The following is a 19,093-nucleotide window of genomic DNA, read 5'->3' as shown; positions in this document are numbered from 1 at the left end:
TCCGCCCCGTACTTCGTGGAGCAGATCTATGCTCATGCCTTGGGGGTATATAATCCGATGACCCTCCCCGTCGAAGAGTGAAAGGCCAAATCAGACAAGCCTCCTTCAATCGAACCTCAAAACTGCATCTTTGCTCCTCATAGCCGATCCCACACTTCACCACCTATCGAAAACGCAAACATCACCATCATCATGCACTTCTCCCAGATCCTCACCGTCGTGGCTCTCGCCGCCACCGCAATTGCCGACACCGGTAGGTCCCCTCGATACCCATAAGTCCATGATGGACCAGTAACTCGCAGCTGACTCTTCCCCCCCAAGTGTCTTATGACAGGGGATACGACTCGGCTGGCCGCTCGCTCAAAGATGTGTCCTGCTCCGACGGAGAGAACGGCCTCATGACCCGCTACAAGTGGCAGACGCTGGGCAACGCCCCCAAGTTCCCATACGTCGGCGGCGCCGGCGTCGTCGCCGGCTGGAACTCGCCCGAGTGCGGCAGCTGCTGGAAGCTCGAGTACAAGGGCCGCAGCGTCAACATCCTGGCCATCGACCACGCCGGCGCCGGCTTCAACATCGCCCTCGCCGCCATGAACGACCTGACCAACGGGCAGGCGGAGCAGCTCGGCCGCATCGACGCCACGGCCTCGCGCGCTCCTCTGTCCGCCTGTGGCCTGTAAGCCGCGCGCGTAGTCTCTCTGTGCAGTCCACTGGACGGCTGCCTCTAACGACTTTGATGTACTTGATGGATGCGAGCGTGGGAAACAAACTAGAATAATGCATAGTCTGGGTTAATACTTTCTGCCTGGTTGGTGTTGGTCAATGATTTTTGGGGTGGGGGGTAATGGTTAAGAATGGCAAACTACATAGAGCGGAAACGCAGGCTTCTACAAATCACGATCGAATTGTTACTTCTTCCTCGATGCAGATTGTGCAAACGTCCCAGGTCCATTGCGTAGCAGTTCGAGTTCCTAATTGGGGTGTGGTGTCATGACTGAGATGATGTCAAGTCCCTCGGCCAACTGCTCAAAACCAAGCCCCACGAGCGACCAGACTAGCCACAAACGAAAGGGACGACTCGCATTGTCCGACAGTTTCCATGCCAAACGTCTTTTCTTCTCCCCTCTTCCAAGTCCCTCTATGTGCACCCGAAGTCAACAGTAGACCAAACGCCATCCTAATGCATTGCACTGCTCAACTGCTAGGCGTTGCCAGCTCCAAGTCCAGCGGCGGTCTCGTCCTCAGTGAAGAGGTCGGCAGCACCGTCTGGTTTTCCCAGAACTGTCAGCAAAAAAAACGAAAACGATATCACTGGAGAGAAGGCTTTGCAGCATGAATTGAAAGGCGGAGATTCGTACTCACCGTTGAGAACCAGGATGCACTGAACATTGGCCACGAGACCGGCAAAGTCGCGCATACCAAGGCCAAGAGGAATGCCGCAGCAGCCCGAGCCGCACGAGTCGATGCTGATGGGCTCCGCGCGGATCATCGCGGCCTTGATCATTTTCTGGGCAAACATGGGCTGGAAGAAGCGGAGAAATTGATAAGTGAGGTGCGCGCCGCCGCGGAAGACCCAGCAGCTGTGGCCCTCGTACGTGTAGTATGCCATGAAGTTCTTGACGGGGTTGGGAAGAATGCAGTCGATCAGGAAGGTAATGCCCGTGGCCGTCTTCTGGACTCGTATCTCGAGGTCACGGGCCTGGAGGAGCTGGATCGTGCACGTGCTATTGTCGAGAGTGAAAGGGAGCATGGAATTGCTGTACTTGTCCCAGAAGCTCAGTACTACCAGGTCCTTAAGCAAGATTGCCTCCACGCGCTTTAGGATCATGGACGGGGTGGGATCCTCGATCCTGAAAGAATGCATGTCGTCGAAGTCGCTGCGGAATAATCAGCAGTGCATTCGTCAGGTCCAGTAAATAGCAATAAGGCACGTACTACGCCAACTTGACTTGGTGGATGGTCGTGCGGCTTGGCTACTCGGGTGCCTGTGGTCTGGTTGAACGATGTCGTCGAGAGCGTGGAGAGCTGGTGAAGAAGACCACGAGACTCTGGTGAGCAGCTGAATAAATCCCCAAGCATGTGGGTGATGGAGAGAGCTTGCATACGCAGGCGGCAGTCGTCCAAATATCAATGATGCTGGGTCCTTATATGTAAGGCCCACGCAGGCAGAAGTGACACGTAGGGAGGGATCATCTGTGAATCTGTGTCTCTATTCCTGCGTCTTCCCAGCTACGAACTATTCAGGCGCATGATATCAGCTGGGTAAAAGCTCCCGGCTCACGGGAGAAGCTTCAACTGTCCCGTCTGTAGTCTTGAATAGGAAAATGGGGAGTGGGGTCCGAACATGAAAGGTGGTGGAGGCTGGGCTGTCCCAACATGAACGCCGGAATGCTAACACTTCACTGAGATTTCAAACATTTAAATACAATGGCATCTTCTATCTGTTAATTGGTAGCCCTAAGTGCTGTCTGGGGTGTATTTGTCTCGTCTAACTTCAAAAGGTGCTGGCAGTCAAGGACTTGACATAGAGGGAGCTCGCGAGCACGCACTCATCTATAAATTCATCTTTAGGAATGCTAAGCTCGTAAAACGGCCTCCAGCAGTATCTTCTCATTTTTCTGCATCTTTTAAGTAATCAAACGAGCTTTTATACGGGATACTGAACCGTACACGAGCCAATGCTACGCTGATATCAACACGCCTGGCCCCCGCCCCTTTTCCCGCTTTACGTTCTGCCATCTTCTCGGAGATTCCGAGAACTGTAGTAACAAAGACAATCAAAATGCTATTTGTTCCTTTCCCAGACCGGCACCCCTGCTTGCTACTGTTGTTCTGCGCCGAATATCACCTATGTCGAATGGACACACCAGGCGTAACCCTAACCCTTGGCCTGCACCCAACCGAGCGTCCGTGCCCCTATGGCATAGGTCACAGTCTATACTACGATCCTTCTACTGCTATCCAGATGCATACTGTATAGCTGCCCTGCTGGAATATAGGTATAATGAGGACATTACGTTCGAGAGTGCTCGCCCGCGGCGTCGAAGGTAATCTCTTGCTATTTCTCGCTCTACGAACCCCTGACGTCCCGCACGACCGTTTCGAGCACCTCCTTGTAGCGCAGCAAGTCCGGGGCCTCGCCGGCCCAAAAGTCAAACTGGGCCAGCACCTTTGCCATCTTGCCGCCGATGGGCGCGGGCGTGCCGGTCCAGTACTCGGGCGAGGGCGCGGGGCCCCAGAGCGTCTCGGCGCCGCCCGGTATCCAGGCGGCGTTGCCGCTCTTGACGACGGCGAGCAGCACGAGCGAGGCGCACATGACGCTCCGCAGGTCGTACCACAGGCCGTGGTGGCGGTGGCCGCGCGACCGCACGTCGATGGTCTTGAGCGAGCACTCGATGCCCGAGGCGATGAGCGAGTGCAGCACGGCCAGGTCCTGGGCGTCCAGGCCGGACCCGGCGGCGGCGGCTCGGGCGTTGAGCGAGTCCATCGACTGCGGGGAGTAGTCATGGGGCTTTGGGGGCGAGAATGGATTCAGCAGGGTGCTTATGCGAGGCTGCTGCTGCTGCTGCTGCTGCTGCTGGCTCGTTCCGGCGGCGGCGACGGCTCCTCTCGCGGATGCGAAGTGGACGAGGTAGTAGAGGAAGGGCTGGTAGAGCCAGGTTTGCATCTCGAGGAGGCGGTTGTCGATGGCCCAGCTCAGCTCTCGGCTGGCGTGGCTGCCGCCGGCCTCGCTCCAGTTCAGGTGCGGCGCCCGGATGATGGATGTGGTCTCGTAGTGCTGCATGGCCGGGGGGAGATGGGCGGACCACGACGATACCTGGGCCTCAAACTCTTGCGCCATGCGGAGCAGCGGCTTGATGTACGCCCATGTAGATCTCTCCTGTCGGAAGAAGGTGTTGATGATGCGGTTGCCGATGCGGCGCAGGGCAATTTCCGTCATGTAGTAGTACCAGCTTTCCTCCTCGTTGCAGAGCCGGACGGCGTGCCTTCTGAGCTCCACGGCCTCGTCGGCGACACTCGGCGGCGGCCGCGGCGCGTCGTAACCACCGAGACTGCCGCCACCGCCACCGCCACCAAGGCTGCTGCTCGCTGCGGGCGACGTCTGGCCGAGCAGCGGCGGCTCGGTGGCGGTGGTGGTGGTGCCGGAGGAGACCTTGTCGTCGGTGGGAATCGGCGAGGGAGGCGAGGGGAACAGGTCAGGGTACTCCCCGAGGCTGATCTCGGACTGCTGCAGGGGCAGCTCGACGCGGAACTCGCACTCGGACTTGAAGCACGACCAGTACAGGCTCTGCTCCAGGCGGCGCGACTTGCGGTCCGTCGAGGTGGAATGGCGCGACGGCGCGCTCAGGACCTCGGTGAAGTCGCCCAGGATGCCGTGCGTCATGCGCAGGTGGACCTGGCAGAAGATGGAGGCGTGAAGGAAGTAGTGCCATGACTGGATCGGGCGTAATGTGTACATGAGATATACTGTGCGACGGAGGTTTAGCATCTGATCCATGTGACGGAAAAGCAGTGCGAGGACCACTTGATTACCTCCGGCGAAGAAGTGGCATTGCGCGCCGAGCATCGAGTACTTGAGCGAGCCCAGACGGCGACAAGCCAGCGTGAAACACGAGTCTCCAAGCTGGAGCTCCCTGGCGTACAGGCGTGAGGACGTCCTCCGCGATGCGTTGCGCGCAGCAGAATCATCACTGCCCGTGGATAGCGACGACGACGTCGTCGTCCCAGGGGGCACCGATCTGCCAAAGGGCTTCGCGACGGCGCCCAAGGCACACGCCAGCAGGACCAGGCACGACCGGCCGTCCCAGCCGACGCCCTGGTCCGCGCAGCGGCGGCCGTGCTTGATGAGGGCCTCGACGTCCAGGATGGGATTCTTGGTGTGGACGTTTTGCAGGAAGCGGTCGATGAGGCTCGGGATCTGCTCGTCCTCAGGCGGGGTGAGTCCTCCCCCTCCGCCAGCGGCGACGTTGATGATGAGGTCCGAAGAGGGCGTATCATCGGCGCTGCTACCGGGGTCGACGGCGGTCTGGTGGTGGTCGGGGCTGAAGAGGCCGCCGATGAGGGCGTTGGGCGGGTACTTGTCCTGGAAGACGTCCCATCGCAGGACGGTGTCTGCGCTGGCCCGGTGAGGCGGGATCTGCAGAAAGTCTCGCGAGGCCTCGGCGGATGTAGAGAGGCGCGGCTGCGAAAGGTCCTCGGACGATGCCGAGGGAAGAAAGGCGGCGCGGGCGTGGTGGTTTGTTGGTGGTGTTGTTTGCTCTGTGCAGCCCGAATGTGGGAATCAGTCGCCGATCATGAGACGAGACGTTTGGGGGTAAAGACATACCTTTGGCGTCGAGTGCGCTCTTGACCCCTTGAAACTCGCGATGGAGCTGCTCGAAGCGGTCGAGTAGGGTCGCCGTTGCCGTCTCCAGGCTGCACGACGCCGAGGCGCTGGCGGTTGGTATTCTCAACTCGTACACAGCAATAGACGAGACGAGAGAGAGGGGGGAGGGAGCTTTTCTCGTCTCACTCACTCACGCACTTACTCACCTCAACTTTTCCGCCTGCTCACCAACGTATTCACAGTCCTGGCCGCTGAAGGTGCAGATGCCGCACGAGGGTCGCTTCTTGTCGCACTTGACCTTGCGCAGGCGGCATGGCTGGCACGCGGCCTGTCGCCGGTGAGGCACCTAGACGGCGGCCCAGCAGCGGGCGGGCGTCAGCAAAAGCCTTCATCACGAGTCTTTGTTCCACGACACGAGGAGCGAACATGGTGGCGCCGAGGAGGGGCCACCATCGCCCCCTGTTGGTTCATCGTCGTCATCGTGAGATTGTCGTCCAGCGCCACCTTGAGCAAAAAGGCGGGACGGGGGATAGCAGCAGCTAATACAAAATAGAGAAACCGAAAGAAAAGAAGAAAGTAAGAAAACTGTGCAATGAGGGCTCTTTGTTTCGACTTACACCAGTGCCGTCATTGCCTCCTCGGCGCTGTCGCTTCGCCGGGCGTTCCCCGACGTCGCCTCCGTCGTCCCCGGACTGCTCGCCGCTGCCCCGCATGGAGGAAGCAGATCCTGGGGAAGCCGGAATCATTTTAGTATTTTGCCGTGCCGCGGGGGGGGGAGGGCGGCCTGCTGTGCGTGCGTGCGTGCGTGCGTGCGTGCGTGCGTGCGTGCGTGCGTGCGTGCGTGCGTGCGTGCGTGCGTGTGTACTAATTCGTACGTGAGCGGCGATGACAAGCGCAGGGGGGGGGGGGGACTGACAGGCGGACAGGCAAACAGAACCCAGTCCAAATCCCATTCCTAGTTCTTCCCCCTCTCTTTCTCCCGGCAGTGCATCTCGGGGAGTCGGACATGGAAATACTTGGCACACACGATGATGCGAAATGGCCCTGCGTCGTCCCGCCATGGGAATGGATGGGCTCGGCTCGGGGAATCAACCCCCGTCGCTTGCCAAACGAGCACCAGAGTCGGCGCCATTGGCGCGCATGGTCGGAGTTTTCGGCGAGTGGACCGAGGGGGCGTGATGGATGGGTGGCGGCAAGGCTCGTGAGTCGTGTGCCTCGTCCGGCAATGAGAACGCTTTGCCGGCCCACCCTGCCACCTCCCACCTCGAACCTCGTGCCGTTGCCCTTGCCGATTCGTATTTGGTGCGCGGGGTGGATGAGGATGAGTACATGTATGCAGCAAGTTAGTAGGTGGCTTCGGCAAGCCCGCCTTCGGAATACCGGGGGAGGGGGGGCCTTTGAATTTTGACTCCAGTCCTCCTCGGTAAGCGTCAAGCCCATCGTACTAGTAACACGATGTCGTGTTCCATCGAATACAAAATGTCTGCAGTGGCGTGGCCATCCCTCCATCCTCCTTCGGGGACGAGCCGGCCATGTCCCCGAGAGCGAGGCAAAACGGCTTGTTGCGGGAGCGTCGCTTCGGTGTGCCCAGCCCAGGTTTACCCCAGCTTCTCATTCCCACAAATCCCAGACCCAGGCCATGGGGCCCCAGACAGACCCATCGTCGTCGCATTTTCCTTTTGCAGTCCTCGTGAACCGATTGATTGTGTGGGTTGGTTGGGTACCTGTAGCCGAGACGATTGGACTTGGGGGACCTGCTGGTGTTTACCCGCGGGGGGGGGATGAGGGTTCAATCACGGCGGCTACTACTACTTCAAGGGCGCGCGGAGACGGACTGATCGTCGGTGTTGGCATCTTTCAAGTCAAGTCAAACAAGCTTAAAAAGGGCACACGCGGGGTTCGTTCATCACTTCTTCTTTCCCCCCTCCTCCCACGCGACCTGCAGTTGAGCTGCTGCCCCAGATTCTTGGAGAGAGAAGACTCCTGGGTGTGTGCTTGTACTACTGCTGCTGCTGCTGCTACTGCGACGGCTTGTTGTCGTATTAACGACGACGACGGCGACAACGGGAACAACCACGCCGAGATCAGAGACACCATCAAAATCATGACTGCTGATGCTGATGATGCTGCTGCTGGCTCCATCGCCGTCAGCGGCTCCCCCTCCCGCAAGAGCCCGCTGCACAAGCACAATGTCGCCAACAGGCTCTACAAGAGCTCCCTGCTCAACACGGTGTGCATCGTCGCCGGCATCTCCATCTTCTTCTTCGGCTACGACCAGGGCCTCATGGGCGGCGTCAACACCACGCGCGACTACGCCGAGCGCATGGGCTTCGGCCACTACTCCGAGGAGCGCGGGCTCGTCGTCGTCGACAGGCCCCTGCTGCAGGGCGGCATCGTGAGTGCCTCGTTCGCTGCGCGGAGATATGGACAAGGATGGGGGGGCCAAAGGGCCGTTGACATGGGTGGTGCACAATGGCTGACATCCCAAACAACAGGTCGCCGTCTACTACCTCCCCGGGACGCTCGCCGGCTGCCTCCTCGGCGGCTGGCTCGGCGACAAGTACGGCCGCATCTGGACCATTGGCGTGGCCTGCGTCTGGTGCATCGTGGCCGCCGCCCTCCAGTCCGCCGCCATGAATGCCAACTGGATGTTCTGCGGTGCGTTTTGTTTTTTATGTTTTTGTTATTTATTTATTTACTTGCATCACCTTCCTCGTCATGGCGTCAAGAATCCGTAACATAAACACAACTTCCGAGCGTCATGCTAAACTGCTCTCTTCTATAGCCCGCGTGTTAAACGGCATCGGCACCGGCATCCTCAACGCCATCACCCCCGTCTGGGCCACCGAGACGGCCTCCCACAAGTCGCGCGGCCAGTTCGTCGCCGTCGAGTTTACCCTCAACATCTTTGGCGTCGTCGTGGCCTACTGGCTGGAATTGTGAGTAGCAGCAGTTGAAGACAGACCCTTCTTCGCCCCCGCCCCCCTGATCCCGTCCCATATACGTCCATCTTCTGACACATGGCTCCTCGTGCGTGCGAAAAAAACAGCGGCACGTCCAAGTTCCACGACCCCACGTCCTCCTTCATCTGGCGCTTCCCCGTCGCCTTCCAGATCGTGCCCCTCGTCTTCCTCTTCTGCATCATCTGGTACATGCCCGAGTCCCCCCGGTGGCTCGTCAAGGCCGGCCGCGAGGAGGAGGCGCGCTACATCCTCGGGCGCCTGCGCGGCGAGCACGGCGACGACGCCCTCGCCGCCGAGGCCGAGTTCCAGGACATTGTCAACATCCGCGACCTCGAGCACGACACGGCCGCGCAGCAGAGCTACCTGCACATGCTCTTCGGCGTCGGCTCCGGAAAGCTGCACACGGGGCGCCGCGTCCAGCTCGTCGTCTGGCTCCAGATCCTGCAGGAGTGGATCGGCATCGCCGGCATCACCATCTACGGGCCCGAGATCTTTACCATTGCGGGCATCAGCTCCAAGGACCGGCTCTGGGTCAGCGGCGTGAACAACATCACCTACATGGTAAAAAGACCTTGCCCACCCACCACCACACCCCTGCTTTCCCTCTCGTCTCTAAACACAAAGAGAGACTTGGCTGACACCCACCATTGCAGTTCGCCACGCTCATCTGCGTCTTCACGCTCGACCGCATCGGCCGCCGCTGGACCCTCTACTGGGGCGCCATCGGCCAGGGCATCTGCATGTTTGCCGCCGGCGGCCTCGCCCGCGCCACCATCAACGCCGAGGGCCAGAGCAACCAGGCCCACATCGGCGGCGCCGCCACCTTCTTCGTCTTCCTCTACACGGCCATCTTCGGCGCCACCTGGCTCACCGTCCCCTGGCTCTACCCGGCCGAGATCTTCCCCCTCCAGGTCCGCGCCAAGGGCAACGCCTGGGGCGTCGTCGGCTGGTCCATCGGCAACGGCTGGACCGTCCTCCTCCTCCCCACCATCTTCAACAAGCTCAACGAGAAGACGCTCTACATCTTCGGCGCCGTAAACGCCCTCTCCATCGTCGCCGTCTGGGCCCTCTACCCAGAGTCCAACCAGCGCACCCTCGAGGAGATGGACCTCGTCTTCGCCAGCGACAGCATCTGGACCTGGGAGGCCGAGAAGAACTTTGCCCGCCTCAAGGCCGAGAACCCGCAGCTCGTACAGGCCGCCAAGGCGGGCCACGGCGCCGTCGTCGACCCGGAGCAGGGCGTCGCCGGGTCGCGCAAGGCCAGCCTCGTGGCGAGGGACGGACAGGGGAACGCAGGGGCGGCGACGGAGAGCGGGACCAACGACACGGAAAAGTCGAGCGTCTCTCACTTGTAATAAGGACCCGTGGGCGCAGGATATTTTGCGCCTAATCACCACGAAAGATGATGGATTCCCCAGAGGGTATATACGGGATCGGAGCAACAACTGCGTGCTCAAGCGCTTGCAACACACAAGAGAGTATTTCGCGACTCTTTGAAGAGGCGCCCCGGTTCTTCGCCTGGTTGTGATACCATCGCGAGAACTTAGTCCCGGCACGCGGTGCCTTGTATATGATTCGATACATGATCCAAATGCCAAAAATGCGGCCCAGCCACACCTCTAGACGTGAGATGATCTCATGTCTTTGGTCTCTATGACGAGATGATGCCCCGCCGTGTATGCCAACCAACTACATCGTCGATGGCCAAAACAGACTGAAACCCAAAAAAAAAACTCCAAAATCTAGGACTCGCGAGATCACAGCGTCCCGCTTGCCCGATGAATAGCCCGGCCGCAAACAAAATCGAGCCGGCCGCCATACACAAGTGATTTAGCGATCGTTGGGTGACAAGCTCGCGTCCTCATCGCTATCGGTCAGGTCCACGGCCAGCTTCTGCGCCTCATGCTCCGTCATCTCCCTGTACGTGCTCCAGCTGAGCCCCACAAATGCCACGATAATCATGCTCCCTCCGATAATGGCCGCCCAGCTGAGCGGCTGCCCCGTGAGGAACCAGTCGGCGATGGCGACAATGAAGATGGTCAGCAGCGCGGCAACTGACGACAGGACGGGCGACGTGAGCGAGATGAGCACGAGAAACGAGCCGCTGAAGGTGGCGTTGGCGAGGACGGCGACGAGGATGAGCCAGCAAGTCGACGCCTCCGGCAGCTCAAACTTTTCGATATTGAGCCAGTGCAGTATCGGCAGCGGAACCCACAGGACGGTGAGGGTGAAGAGGCCGATGCAGGCGCCGAACGTGTTGGCGAAGATGGTGCCCCGGCCGGGAGACACGCCCTCGGGCGGACACGCGTAGCGCTTGTACAGGACCTCGTACAGGCCATACAGCACGGAGCCGACGCCAATGACGAGGTTCCCGAGGAAGCGGCTCCCCGCACCAGGCGTCGTGTTCCCCGGTGGGCCGGCTGACTCGTCCGTTTCACCACCGCCCGTATCACCATATGCCACCACCAGGACGCCGAGAATGGCGATAGAGACGGCAATGGACTTGTCCAAGCGCAGGGGCTCCCGTAGTATCGGCACGGAGAAGACGTACGCGAAGAAGGCGGAGCAGTTGTAGATGGCCGTCAAGTCCGACGGCGTCGTCAGGCTGACGGCGATGTACCAACTCAGGCCCGCGACCGTTAGCGCCGAGGTGATGAAGGCCGTCGTGCGGGCCAGATACAGGAACGGACGCGACCTGCGCTGCACAGACGGGCCAAAGACGTCGAGGGTCTGCAGCTCAATCATGGCAATGGTCGTCTTGAGCATCTGGACGTGGCGACGCCGGAACACCTCCCAGGGCTCGCCCAGCTTCTGGACACGTAGCACGCCGAGCATCACTGGGTACAGGACGATCCAGGACCCGTGGGTAAAGTACATCATGCAGTAGGCCTTGTCCCAGCCGAGGTCGTGCTGGATGTAGGCGCTCAGCTCCGTCTGGACGCAGAAGGAGACGAGGCTGATGGCGAGGAAGAAGGCAGCAAACGTGTACTTTTTGCGCGTCGCCTTCTCGGCTGCCGTTACGTCGTGCGGGTTATGGCTGTGCATGGTCGACCGGCGGCTGAGGGTCGGACGGTGGATTGTGTCGTCGTAGGCATAGCCGCTCTCGAGGCTCGTGGCACGCTCGTCGCTGGAACGGCGGCCGTGATGGGCGTTGCCGTTGCGGCGTTCCTCATCCTCGGGTTTGGTATAGAGGAGCGGCTGGCCCGAGCGGCCGTTGCGACGAAGGCCCGGACGGCCAGGGGACCCGTTGGCGGAGTCCATGTCGTCGAGCTCAATGCTCTCGGCGGGCGACTGCCGCGATGTGGGATCGTCGTCGTAGTGGCCGTCGTAGCGGCTGCGCGCTTCAGGACCGGAAGCGGCGGTCGGACTGCTGGTCCTGTGGCCACGGCCGCCAGCAGTGTTTGAGTCGGCACGGGCGTCGGGGGGCTGCTGCCGCGGGGTGCATGTGGTGTTGTCGTCGTCGGTCTGCGGTGTGTGGGCTGCGGACGAGTCGTAGGGGGAGCGGGACCGCGGGTCGTGGTGGTGGGGATGGCGGTGTCCGTTGTCGCCGTCGTGGTTGTTGTCGTGGTCGTGGTCGTGGTCGTCGTGATGATGATGATGTGCCAGGAGGTGAACCTCTTGGTCTGGCGTTGGTCGAGGCATGCACGGTGACGGAAGGGCGCAGGCCAAATGCTTATATCAGGCAGACCGGTGAATATCGAGGGCGGGGCCGCAATTGACCGCCGCTGCGCGCATGAGCTCGGCCGGTACAGGGGGTGGTGTCTGGCGTGACTCTCTGGGTCGGGGAGGGCCACTGCGTGATGCGGGCTTGCGATGAGGAATCCGTGTGTCGTGGAGGAGGTCTGGGGAAAGGAGCGGGTTGGTCCAATCCGGCGGCGCTGGGCGGCTGCGTGTCCCACAGCGTGCCGCTGGGCGACAGGCACTCGGGGGTCGTCTAGGAGGGCACCGTGGGCACCAAGAGGGAGCCCTAGAGTGCAAGAGTGGGACACACGGGACACACTGAACACCAAGCACATCCAGGGACCCGCCGCGACGCGACGCCACGGCGGCCGGGGGCCAACCAGCCACAGGCGGGCGGGGGGGCCGCTGACGCATTGTGCAACGCTGGAGGGTTCCGCCTGCGTGGGCGGGCGGCTCAGGCGGTTGGGTCAGCCGGGGGGCGGGCGGGCTGCACGGGCGGTGCCTTCCATCAGTGGGTTGGGGGCCGCTGGTGCCACTGCAGCCCCTCGGGATTGCCGCCTCCAGCGTCGCTCGATGCTATGCGACACACTGAGGTGTGTGGTGGGTGATAATACTGCAGGTTCGGATCTACTCGTACCTTGGGCGCACAAGAGTGGCAGCACGTCGCGGTCACTACCTATGCGTCCGTTGCGGCATCAGGTCGGGCCCATGATTCGCCATTCCAGGTCATCGGGACACGCAGCCAGCCAGGCCCCAAGATGGCTTCACGGGTGCAACACACACTTTTTTTCCGCACATGGCAACCCGCGCGACGCAGTGTACCGCCATAAAGTTCCTTTTTTTTTTCTTCCTCTTCTTTCCTTTCTCATTTCCCCCTGCGCGAGTCTTGCTCCAGATCACTTGGCGCCCCCCGCAAACAAGGCCTCGTGGGTATTGTATCCGTACTCGACCTCGCCGTGCCAGTAGTTGGCCGAGTCGGCCTTGGACACGGCCCACGCCTGGTCGAGGGCCTCGACGACGTCGGCGGGCAGCGGGCCCTTTTCGAGGTTGTCGAGGTTGTTCTCGAGCTGCTCGACGCTCGAGACGCCAATGAGGACGCCGTCGTTGCCGTCCTTGATGCGCAGCTTGGAGTGGTGCACCGTCCAGCGCAGCGCCGTCTCGATCATGGTGAGCCCCTCGTGCTTGGCCAGCGCGCCCTCGACGAGCTGCAGCGCGCGGAACGTGCTCTCGCGAAAGTACCGGTTGCGGTAGTTGGCGCCCTGCGCCGAGCTCACGTCGGAGAAGCGCCCGCTCTCGGGCACCATGTCGCGCGACTTGATCTTGCCCGACAGCAGCCCGCCGGCGAGCGGGTTGTAGACGACCACGTCGAGCCCATAGCGCCGGCACGCCACGAGCAGCTCGGGCTCGATGTTGCGCGTGATGACGTTGTACATGCCCTGGTAGACGGTCGGCCGCACCCAGCCGTTGTGCTTGCACGTCATGACCACCTCGGCCACCTCGAACGCCGTGAAGTTGCTGATGCCGAGGCGCACAAACTTGCCCGCGCGGTGCAGCCGGTCCACGGCCTCGAGTGTCTCTTGGAACGGCGTGGCGCGGTCGGGCTTGTGGAGGTAGAGGAGCTGATTTCCGCACCCTGTGTCAGCAGCGACGAAACTCTGGTCTGATCTTGATCTGTTTGTGTGGAGTGCCGTCTCGTCTTACATCAATGCAGTCGGTCCCCAGCTCGCGCAGGCTCGTCTCGACCGACTCGACGACCTTGTCGGCCGTGTTGTCCCCCGGGCTGTTGGGATACTTGACCTTGGTGGCGAGGGTGAGCCCGCGCTTCTGCCAGCCCGTCTCGCGCGTAAAGGCCTCCTGGGCGCCGGCGATGTAGACGCGCGCCGTGTCGACCTCGTTGTAGCCGCGGGCCTGGAAGACGTCGAGGGCCTTGTTGAAGGTGTCGAGGTCGGTGATGCGCGCGCCATCCTCGGCCTTGGGACCAAAGGTCATGAGGCCGAGGATGATGCGGTCCGTGGGGGCTTTGGCGATGAGAGGCATCGTGGCGGCTTTCTTCCTCGATGATGATGTCGTCTTAAGTCGCACGTCGAATATGACCTCAACAACGTTCAAAAGGCAATCAACAGCGAAGAGAGGGGTTCATATCCCCTTCGACGCCAGCCAGCGGGGAGCGGGTTTATCTCCGCCGTGGCAAATGCGGCGTAGGCTGGCTACTAAACTCCGGGCTCGCCCTGGACGCCATGATGCCATCGACGCCTTTCTAACCCGGGCCATCGCGGGCTTAGGCCGAGGCCGGAGGGGCGGGCCGGTAGTTTGGCTCGGGAGAGGGATGCATGCTTGCCCGCACTAGAGAGCATGATTGAACTCTCAAGGTCGGTACTTTCCACAGCACCGGAAGTGGCTCATATGAGCGACTGCCAAATGGTCTTCAGCGACGAGTCCCATACATGTAAAGTGCACGGTCCAGGGCCACGCATCGTCCATACATTGTGGCTGTTGGGGCAGTTTAGGGCCCACGTGGGCATTTTCTGGTGCTTTGGCGCCAAACGAAACGACTTCTGTAATCGCCACATCAGCATGGAGCGTAGGGGCTGGTGAAAAGCGCAACTTACATATTTATCAGTTAGGACGTGAGGGTCAGGGGGGGGTTCTCAGGCCCGTGGTCTATTTGTGTGCTTCGGTGTCGTTGTAATAGTAGTTCAGCGGCGCGTTGTTCCGAGCTTCTTCAATTGATGTCCTACCTATGCATGATGTAGCAGGCTATAGCTACAGTGCTTCGTACGTTACTATTTGAACATCCAACCGGTTATAGGTAGCTACAACCCACACACAACGCTGGTGCGAAACGCCCCCTCGCGTCTGGTGCCGCCGGGCTCCAGTCGTTCTCATGATCTCGAGTTGAAGGCGGACACGTCAAAGAGTTGAGCATGCCTGGTATTATGCGGGGTCGTGTTGCGAGTTGGCGCGTGTCTACTAAGTAAAACAAGCTAAGCGTTACGTTAGTAGTTAGGAGGTAGTGCCTAGTTACACCAACTGATGTTGGTCGGCGACTCGGTGCATTGTACAGAGTAGAGAGGGCGGCAAATTGAAGTCGCGGTCAATGCCAACCAACCCCATTCGATTCGGGGGAGTTGTGAGACAGACAGCGTGCGAAGCACAAGGCAGCTATCAAGGGCGACCAGTGTAACCGGCATACATACATACGCACGAGCATATGAAGTACACTTCACTTCAGCATCACCGCAGCCCAGGCTGCTCCATGTCTCGCCCTCACTGCATCGAGTCGGTTTTCGGACAGACCCCTGTTGTTGTATGCACAGGTACACACATGCATGGGTACGTACGTATAGTACATAGGTGTACTTGACCAGGGCCCCTGTGCAGCAGACACAGCCACGGCGCCTGGACTGGACCTGATGAGCAGAACCGTCTATAGGGCCCTTGTCGGCGGCTGCACATGTGTCATTATTGGGTCGCCATCAGCCCTGGCCCGTCAGATCACTGGATTCTCACGGTTCCCGGCTTGATCTCGTGTCAACTGGGCAAAGGTGACTGCATAACCACATGCATGATCCTGCGAGACAAGTAATTCAAGTTCATGTCGACGGCATGCCCAGTTATACCCTGGTCCAGAAGGAGGTCAGCTCGGTAATCGTAGTGGTTACCCTGATCCGTAGCATGGTATGCCCAACAAACATGCATGGTGTCTCAGGGGTTCAGTCACACGGCGGGGCGAGGCCGCATTTCTGTGGTTTTCGGAGTAATACTTTGTACATAGGACATTCGATTTAAGCTGCATCCAACCATCCCAAAAATTCTGGTTTTGCAAACGTTCCACCAAGGCAGCCACGCATATGTACTATGGGCAGTTGGGAACTCGTGGCGATCAAATGCCAGCGGCTAATCTACCTCACCACCAGACTGCGGCAGGGATTGATCATGTGCTGACAGGGGTGACGGCCTTTGCCTGTCTCTTGTATCAAAAAGCTGAGTTGTCCCGATATTTGAGCACTGACCCTGCTCCTCCGTTGCGTGTCCTGCCCAGAATGTGCCATCAAACATCAAATGGATCCTGAGAAGCCTCAGCAGCAACTACAGCACGCTTTCATTTCGCTTCCGACTGCATGCGTCCGGCGCCCCAGAAACCTGGCATTGCACTCCATTGCAAAACTGTAGATTGATAACCGGTCATGGGTATCTGGAGCTCTGGACCTCAGCATGTTAACAGCTAATGACACCACCTGCCCCGTTCAAGTCCCTGGCTACACCCACAACGGCGACTGCAGTCTCCTCTGCAGACCCTCGAACTGGAAGGATATCACCATCTTCTTTCTCGGCAACTACGGCGCCCATGTGGCGACTGTGTTTGCCACGCCAGGCCAGAGCAGTCTCACCACCGCCCTGAGCCTGCTCCTCGCCCTCTGCTTCCCCGGCGCAGGGGTCCTGACTGGTCTGGAGGCCATCACCAGCAGGGCTCTGTTCGCGCCCACCGATCTCACCAGGGCTGCGCGCGCTGGCGCCCTCTGCATTGTCGCGAAAACTCCCAAGCGGCTTGATGAAGGGGCAGCGGCCGACCTGCCGAGTTCCAGCCAGTCATCGTCGGGGGGCTCGTTGAGCGGTGAACCTCATCGCCCGAGTTCGAGTCCGTCCACTCGCCATACCGCATCCCCGTCGGAGCCTGAGGGGATTGAGTTGACGACGTCTCAGACCAACGAGTCTACGGGTTCCGCCTCGCCGGTTGGACGAGTTTCCGTTTCGGCCGCCCAAGACGACACGACCCAGCAAGAGAAGCCTAGTGTCGCGCTCGCAGAGAGCCAGCATGACACGTGCGAACAAGACGATGATGATGCCGAGGATGGTGTGTGTGAGTTGAAAACACACTACGCTGAACCCAGAAAAAAGGGATGTTCCTGCTAATAGATAGACGCCCAGACTCGCCCCCTGACTTCGCGGCCACTCAAGTGCAAGGCGTCCGTCGCATGCCAGCCGGTTATAAGCTGATGGTGCTGCCGTCTTGGACGACCTTTGAAGATGACGAGCCGGGGGAGGGCACGGCCAAGCGCGCTCGCATCCAGACAAACTACAGCGTCATCAAGGTGCTCGTCTCCCTCGGACAGCTCATCTTCGCCGTCGTGACGCTGTACGAGGCGCGCGGCAACCAGATCGAGGTGTACGGGTACGCCGCGTTCGGCCTTACGGTGGCGCCCTACATCTGGATGTCCTTTGTCAACCTGCTTGCCAACTTGCTGTGCCCGCAGTACTCATCCATGCTGCTCATCGGCTCGCCGGCCCTCGACGAGATGCGGCGCGAGCTCGCGGAGCGCGGCCTCGAGCGCGAGTACCCCATCGACGGCACCGTAGGGCGCATCTCGGCAGACATGGAGGAGCGCGTGACGAAGCACCGCGCCGTCTTCCTGGCGAGCCCGAGCGCGTTTTACACATTCTTCGCAGCGCTGGACTCGAAGACGGGCAACGTCAGGAAGACGTACATCATCTTGCTGCGCGTCTATCTGGCCGTGGGCGTCGCCGCCATGCCCATCGTCATTGTGGGCGTCCTCTCGCGGTTCAAGCCGGGCAGCAGCGCGGCGTCTGAACGAGTGTGGACGATGATGTGGCTGTGTCTCGGCCCCGTGGTCGGTGCCGGCCTGGGAACCGTGATCCGAGGCGTCATGGAGTCGCGGCCGGTGCTGTGGCTGCCCGTGCTCGTGTCCAGCCCAAGAAGGCCGCCTCCTGTCGACCAGGACGAGGGGTCGGGGGAGACCGGACGTCGCCCGCGGACAAGGGCGTCTCTTCTGACGGGACCCGGAGGCAAAGAGGAGCGTGAGGCACAGGACGGAAAGCGGGCTTCCCTAGCGGACATGAGAATGCAGCTGCTCGTGTTTGGTCTCATCGCTTGGTTCCTCATGTTGTACATGGTTCCGGCCATTGGTGGATTTGTGGTTGTCGGTCAGATGCTCGTGGCCTATGGAAGCTGCACCAAGATAGATTAGACGAAATGTCTAACGGCCCATGCCCACGTTTACAAGTTGCTTTGAGCCAGAGGAACATTGAGGGGGCCATGCGGGAGCACGGGCAAGACGACGTTGAACGTCGAATGCGCCACCCGACTTGACTTTGTAGGCTTTGCACATATTCTCCACGTTGTCAACGGATGGGACGACATATTGAGTCTTCAACCAGTCATTTGGCTGCCACCAGCTTGACGAATGGTGAGCAACGCGCATCAGCTGATAGAGTTCAGTCCGTGCAGCGCCTCGGCAGTCTGGATCTGTTGTTTGGTGCTTCATTGACAGCCATGGACGAGCTTTACTTGGTATATCAGGTATACGGATTTGCCAGACAACATGAATGAGTATGCCAGAGTTGCGTATTTGGCACATGTCATCACCGCCTCCGACATGTACGGTGGGAGACGCCAGGTCCGGCGCCGAACGCCACTTACATGTATACATACAAACCACATGCACACATATTTGCTTACATGTTTCATACATACAGTCAAGAGTCAAGACTGTCCGTTAGAAACGTAGCTGACCCGCGCACCAAGACGCTTAATCCTGTAGCATGAACTATACGTCCATGGAAGCGTTGTACGAAGTAGAGGTACGCCAACAACCCAAGGAACAGCGGTGGCTACAGCAGGCAAGCAGCAGAGGGGTGGGAACATACGTACTGCCCTGATTTCTCCTGCACGACCCCCACGGCAGCGTGGAGGAACAAACCTTCATCCACCCCTCGGGCGGCAGATCGCCCCGTGGGTCCCGCCGGCTCATTCACCGGATGATGTGAATTTGGTGCGCCTTTCCCCGCGTTTTCATTCGAGTCCCACTTGAGACGGAGGAAGCGGCCGATTCAAGATGACGCTCGGCATGTCACGTAACCGGGGTGGTAATGGATGATGGCAGCCAGCGAGCGACGCGCCGATTCGAGCACCAGAAGAGTCGTCACCGCTGGGTTGCCGCTGAGTCGGCCGCCAAAGGGAATGAGAAGAAGTCGTGCGTGTTTCTGCGACCGTATGTAAACCTCTTCTTCATGACACTGAGTCAACTCTTGTAGCCCACCTTGTCAAGAGCGGGCATGTTTGCCACGGGAAGCTGTCCGCAAGTGCTTGTCGACGGCGGCTGGTGAT

General features: G+C 60.1%; 7 protein-coding genes across 7 annotated transcripts; 3 read left to right on the top strand and 4 right to left on the bottom strand.

Moving 5' to 3' along the window:
• Positions 1-192: 192 nt before the first annotated feature.
• JDV02_006905 (uncharacterized protein) lies at positions 193-677 on the top strand (the record flags this gene model as incomplete). Its single annotated transcript, XM_047988342.1, has 2 exons — positions 193-253; positions 322-677. 2 exons carry the CDS (start codon positions 193-195, stop codon positions 675-677), a joined length of 417 nt encoding a protein of 138 aa, XP_047844337.1.
• Positions 678-943: 266 nt separating this feature from the next.
• On the bottom strand, positions 944-1,861 carry JDV02_006904 (uncharacterized protein; the record flags this gene model as incomplete). The annotated part of the gene is made up of 2 exons (XM_047988341.1): positions 944-1,263; positions 1,360-1,861. The coding sequence occupies 2 exons, from the start codon at positions 1,859-1,861 to the stop codon at positions 1,199-1,201; spliced, it is 567 nt and encodes a 188-aa protein (XP_047844336.1). The 3' UTR covers positions 944-1,198.
• Positions 1,862-2,589: 728 nt separating this feature from the next.
• JDV02_006903 (uncharacterized protein) lies at positions 2,590-6,084 on the bottom strand. The gene is made up of 5 exons (XM_047988340.1): positions 5,941-6,084; positions 5,530-5,669; positions 5,324-5,412; positions 4,531-5,256; positions 2,590-4,464 (listed from the first exon to the last, which is right to left on the bottom strand). Exons 1-5 carry the CDS (start codon positions 6,067-6,069, stop codon positions 3,068-3,070), a joined length of 2,481 nt encoding a protein of 826 aa, XP_047844335.1. The 5' UTR covers positions 6,070-6,084; the 3' UTR covers positions 2,590-3,067.
• A 714-nt stretch (positions 6,085-6,798) lies between these two features.
• Positions 6,799-10,053, top strand: JDV02_006902 (uncharacterized protein). The gene is made up of 5 exons (XM_047988339.1): positions 6,799-7,718; positions 7,819-7,981; positions 8,109-8,262; positions 8,373-8,847; positions 8,940-10,053. Exons 1-5 carry the CDS (start codon positions 6,963-6,965, stop codon positions 9,639-9,641), a joined length of 2,250 nt encoding a protein of 749 aa, XP_047844334.1. The 5' UTR covers positions 6,799-6,962; the 3' UTR covers positions 9,642-10,053.
• On the bottom strand, positions 9,700-12,132 carry JDV02_006901 (uncharacterized protein). The gene has a single exon (XM_047988338.1). It carries the CDS (start codon positions 11,926-11,928, stop codon positions 10,117-10,119), a length of 1,812 nt encoding a protein of 603 aa, XP_047844333.1. The 5' UTR covers positions 11,929-12,132; the 3' UTR covers positions 9,700-10,116.
• A 437-nt stretch (positions 12,133-12,569) lies between these two features.
• Positions 12,570-14,285, bottom strand: JDV02_006900 (uncharacterized protein). The gene is made up of 2 exons (XM_047988337.1): positions 13,669-14,285; positions 12,570-13,586 (listed from the first exon to the last, which is right to left on the bottom strand). The coding sequence occupies exons 1-2, from the start codon at positions 14,002-14,004 to the stop codon at positions 12,864-12,866; spliced, it is 1,059 nt and encodes a 352-aa protein (XP_047844332.1). The 5' UTR covers positions 14,005-14,285; the 3' UTR covers positions 12,570-12,863.
• A 1,897-nt stretch (positions 14,286-16,182) lies between these two features.
• JDV02_006899 (uncharacterized protein) lies at positions 16,183-17,954 on the top strand (the record flags this gene model as incomplete). The annotated part of the gene is made up of 2 exons (XM_047988336.1): positions 16,183-16,828; positions 16,897-17,954. The coding sequence occupies 2 exons, from the start codon at positions 16,183-16,185 to the stop codon at positions 17,952-17,954; spliced, it is 1,704 nt and encodes a 567-aa protein (XP_047844331.1).
• Positions 17,955-19,093: the final 1,139 nt, after the last annotated feature.

This window comes from Purpureocillium takamizusanense, chromosome 6 (assembly GCF_022605165.1).
Source record: "Purpureocillium takamizusanense chromosome 6, complete sequence".
NCBI classification, from domain to species: domain Eukaryota; kingdom Fungi; phylum Ascomycota; class Sordariomycetes; order Hypocreales; family Ophiocordycipitaceae; genus Purpureocillium; species Purpureocillium takamizusanense.
Note: the sequence above shows the minus strand (reverse complement) of the source record. Positions and strands in the feature narration are given on the sequence as shown.